Raw genomic sequence first — 4,072 nt, 5'->3', positions numbered from 1 at the left:
GTACTCGCCAGGAGCAGCACGCCGAATGAAGTATCGCGATGATGAGGAACCGCACGTTGCTCGCGTACCCCGTAGAAGGACCCTTAGGATGCGCGTATCAGCCCCTCGAGCAATCATAAGAGAGTCCGGAGAGATGCTTACCTCGATTCATTCGCCCCTTAGCGACGAGAAGGAAGACGAGGGGATGGGACAGTTCGAGAGAGGAGAGTGTTCGAGCGCCGAGAGTGTTGGAAAGTCGGAAGAACCCGAGGAGGACGAGAACAGAAGTGGCTAGTGCTCAAGTAGCGATTTTGTTATCCCTTTCCCCATGTTGTTTTTTTTTTTTTTTTTTTTTTCTGAATTCTAGAACCTTTAATTCCGTTGTTGTTTTCACAATTTCTTTGCACTTCTTTTCTTATTCATTGTACCAAGACCTTTTGAGATCTTTATGAAATTTATGGGGAAATCGTACCTTTTGTTCTATTGTTTGCCAAAAGACGTCTTCACTCTTTCTCATCCTTATTGAGTGAGCATGATTGCTTGTTCTATCAATTTTCAAGTGCTTACCACCTCATGGTGCAACCTTATTATGTTTTCTCTTGCGCGCTTGTGTACCTCACAAATGTTATTATATGGTCTTTCTTTAGACCCTACTTGAAAACGAGTCCAAATGAAAATCTTTGTATATACACATCTTTGTCTCAAAGTACCCTATCGCTACCTTGAAAAATAGTGCGCTAACAATTCGAGTGTGAAAATCAGGATGCCGCCAAGACGTAACGTGAGGAATGAGGGACGTGCCTCCCAGGTTTCGGTAGAGGAAAGTGTGACGCAACCAAGACCGCTGTCACCACCACCACCACCCCCGCAAGTGGACAGGGAAGTTGTGAAGCTGTTCCTTGACCAGAAGCCTCCTACCTTCGATGGGATGGGTGATCCTGCACGAGCTGAAACTTGGATACGTGCCTTGGAACGCATCTTTAGGACCTTAGTGTGTAACGATGCGGAGAAGATGATCTGCGTGACGCATCAGCTGACCGGATCTGCCGATTTTTGGTGGGACACCAAGTTGAAGACCATGTCCCAGGATCGTATAGACGGGATGACTTGGGAAGAATTCAAGACTGAGATCTACGACAAGTACGTAGCCAAGAGTTACCGAAAGGCGAAAGCCGCTGAGTTTCACAATCTCACCCAAGGACGTCTGTCAGTAACCGAGTACGACCGTGCACTTTGTGACATGACCCGCTACGTGCCGGAACAGACCAATACTGACGAGAAACTGGCCGATAAGTTTCGTGAAGGTCTTAGGCACGAGATTAGGATGGCTTTGGCAGTTCGTGGAACCCTTACGTACGCCGAGGCGTTAGCCCTCGCTTTGGATGTAGAGGCAGCAATGCCAAAGGAGAAGAGCGTAGGGAACACCGTGACGACACTGCCCCCGCCGCGACCCAACCATGATAAGAGGAGATGGGAGGGGAGTAGGGTTCCCTACGACAACAAGCGATACCGCCCCACTCAGAACAGGCCACCGTACGAAGGAGGACAGTCTTCGTTCAACCCAAGGAGTGACCCCCGTGCCAGACCACCCCAGTGCAGCGTTTGCACAAGGTACCATTTCGGGGAGTGTAGAGGACCGAACCCGACGCGGTGTTTCAACTGTGGAGGAAGCGGTCATTTCTCGAGGGAATGTCCAAGCAAGGGAAACGGATCGAGACAGAACCACCAGGGTTTCCGTCAGCAGCAGAGAACGCCACCTACAGGCTCGGGAGTGAGCCGGAACCAGCCCCTGCGGCTGCAGCAGCCCGACGGCCCAAGACTTCCTGCCCCGGCTAGAGCGTACGCAATAGAGCAGAAGCAGCCTAAAGGCGAGCAAGGAAAGCCCGAGAACGGAAATCTAGCAGGTATAGGCGAAATCCTTGATACCCCCGTTGTTGTGTTGTTTGACACAGGCGCATCTCATTCTTTCATATCCGAGTTGTGTGTTCAAACCCTAAGCTTGCCTACTAGGAAATCCGAACATAAGATGATGGTGTCCTCACCAGTAGGAGGAATGATAGAGATCTCTCGTTTTTGCTTGAACATAGAAATCGTACTAGGAGAACGTAGGTTAGTGGCTCGCGACCTGCAAGTTATGGCGATGAAAGACGTTGACGTAATCCTAGGAATGGATTGGTTGACTGCGAATTTTGCGACAATTCGCTGCAAGGAGAGGCTAATAACCCTGCAAACTCCGGGTGCGAAACCCATCGTTTACCACGGAATCTCGATGAACCGACGAATAGCTATAGTCTCCGCGTTACAAGCCACTGCTATGCTAAAGAAAGGACGCCCGACCTATCTTGTCTATCTCCACGAAGAAGAGAAGGAGGAAGCGAGGCTTGAAGACGTTGCTGTCGTACGAGATTTTCCCGATGTCTTTCCCGAGGAATTACCTGGACCGCCGCCCGATAGGCAGTTAGAGTTTGCGATCGATCTCGAACCTGGAGCCGCACCCGTATCAAAGGCGTCGTACCGCATGGCACCTAAGGAGTTAGAGGAGTTAAAGATTCAGCTGCAAGAGCTCATGGACTTAGGTTTCGTTAGGCCCAGTGTTTCGCCATGGGGCGCACCGGTGCTCTTCGTTAAGAAGAAAGATGGGTCAATGAGAATGTGTATCGACTATAAAGAGTTGAACAAGTTGACCCTCAAGAATAAGTACCCGTTGCCAAGGATAGATGACCTGTTCGATCAACTCCGAGGAGCCGGAGTGTTCTCTAAGATGGATCTGAAGTCCGGATACCACCAGCTGAAAGTGCGAAAAGAGGATATCCCTAAAACCGTTTTCCGTACCAGATATGGTCACTATGAGTTCGTCGTGATGTCGTTCGGTCTAACCAACGCCCCAGCCGTGTTTATGGACTTAATAAACCGCGTTTTCCACCCGTACCTAGATACGTTCGTCTTAGTGTTCATAGATGATATCCTAGTCTACTCGAAGAACGAGGAGGAGCACGCGGAGCACCTACGGATCGCGCTGGAGACGTTGAGGAAGGAGAAGTTGTACGCCAAATTCAGCAAGTGTGAATTCTGGCTGAAGGAAGTCAACTTCTTAGGGCACATCGTGTCAGCAGAAGGAATCCGAGTGGACCCCACCAAAGTTGAGGCGGTGCAACAATGGAAGTCGCCATCGACGCAGAACGAGATTCGGAGTTTCCTGGGTTTGGCAGGATACTACCGAAGGTTCATTGAAGGATTCTCTAAGATAGCGAGACCCATGACCCAGCAGCTCAAGAAAGGAATCAAGGTGAGTTGGACGCCGGAGTGTGAAGCGAGTTTCCAGCTGTTGAAGGAAAAATTGACCACCGCACCAGTGTTAGCCGTGCCAGAGCTTGAAGTCGACTACGTAGTTTATACCGACGCTTCAAAAGTCGGATTAGGATGCGTGTTGATGCAGAACAACAAGGTAATCGCTTACGCGTCGCGACAGTTGAAACCGCACGAGTTAAACTACCCTACCCACGACTTAGAGTTAGCCGCGGTAGTGCATGCCCTAAAGATTTGGAGGCACCATCTCTACGGGGTTAGGTGTGAAATCTTTACGGACCACAAGTGTTTGAAGTACTTCTTCGAGCAGAAGGACCTGAACATGCGACAACGGAGGTGGCTCGAGCTGGTGAAGGACTACGATTGTGGTATCAACTACCACCCTGGCAAGGCAAACGTGGTAGCAGACGCTTTAAGCCGTAGAGACCATTCGCAACTCACTGTTTTTCTGACAGAAGAGGAAAACTTAGTACGAGAATTGAGTAAGTTGCGGATAGAGGTAGTTAGAACCCCCGAAACCGTGGAAGGCCGGATTGCCGCGTTGATAGTGGAACCTGATCTACAAACGAGGATCGTTGCAGCTCAATGGCTAGATGAAAGATTAGAAGAGATTCGAGTCGAAGTGAGAACCGGTGAGTCCGGAAGTTTTAGTGAGGCTTCCGATAACGCTCTTACCTTTGAAGGGAGACTGTGTGTGCCGAACGACGAGAGTCTTAGGAACGAGATCTTGAGCGAAGCGCACGAAACCCCATACACTGTTCATCCCGGGAGCACGAAGATGTATCAG

The 4,072-nt window shown here is 49.9% G+C and overlaps 1 protein-coding gene across 1 annotated transcript; it reads left to right on the top strand.

Annotated features, from left to right (window-relative positions):
• Positions 1-742: 742 nt before the first annotated feature.
• Positions 743-3,755, top strand: LOC148933483 (uncharacterized). Its single transcript, XM_089060273.1, has 4 exons — positions 743-1,883; positions 2,079-2,323; positions 2,408-3,685; positions 3,741-3,755. Exons 1-4 carry the CDS (start codon positions 743-745, stop codon positions 3,753-3,755), a joined length of 2,679 nt encoding a protein of 892 aa, XP_088916399.1.
• Positions 3,756-4,072: the final 317 nt, after the last annotated feature.

The sequence above is a fragment of the Salvia hispanica genome, chromosome 1, assembly GCF_029641045.1.
Source record: "Salvia hispanica isolate PSC_SH4W2 chromosome 1, Shi_PSC_v1, whole genome shotgun sequence".
Taxonomy (NCBI): Eukaryota; Viridiplantae; Streptophyta; class Magnoliopsida; order Lamiales; family Lamiaceae; genus Salvia; species Salvia hispanica.
Note: the sequence above shows the minus strand (reverse complement) of the source record. Positions and strands in the feature narration are given on the sequence as shown.

Bases quoted from the DNA above. Each gene is read 5' to 3' on its own strand.
- LOC148933483 (XM_089060273.1), top strand. From the start codon at position 743: ATGCCGCCAAGACGTAACGTGAGGAATGAGGGACGTGCCTCCCAGGTT. The intron at 1,884-2,078 runs GTATAGGCGAAA...AAATCGTACTAG, and splicing joins CGAGAACGGAAATCTAGCAG to GAGAACGTAGGTTAGTGGCT. The intron at 2,324-2,407 runs GTCTATCTCCAC...GTCTTTCCCGAG, and splicing joins AAGGACGCCCGACCTATCTT to GAATTACCTGGACCGCCGCC.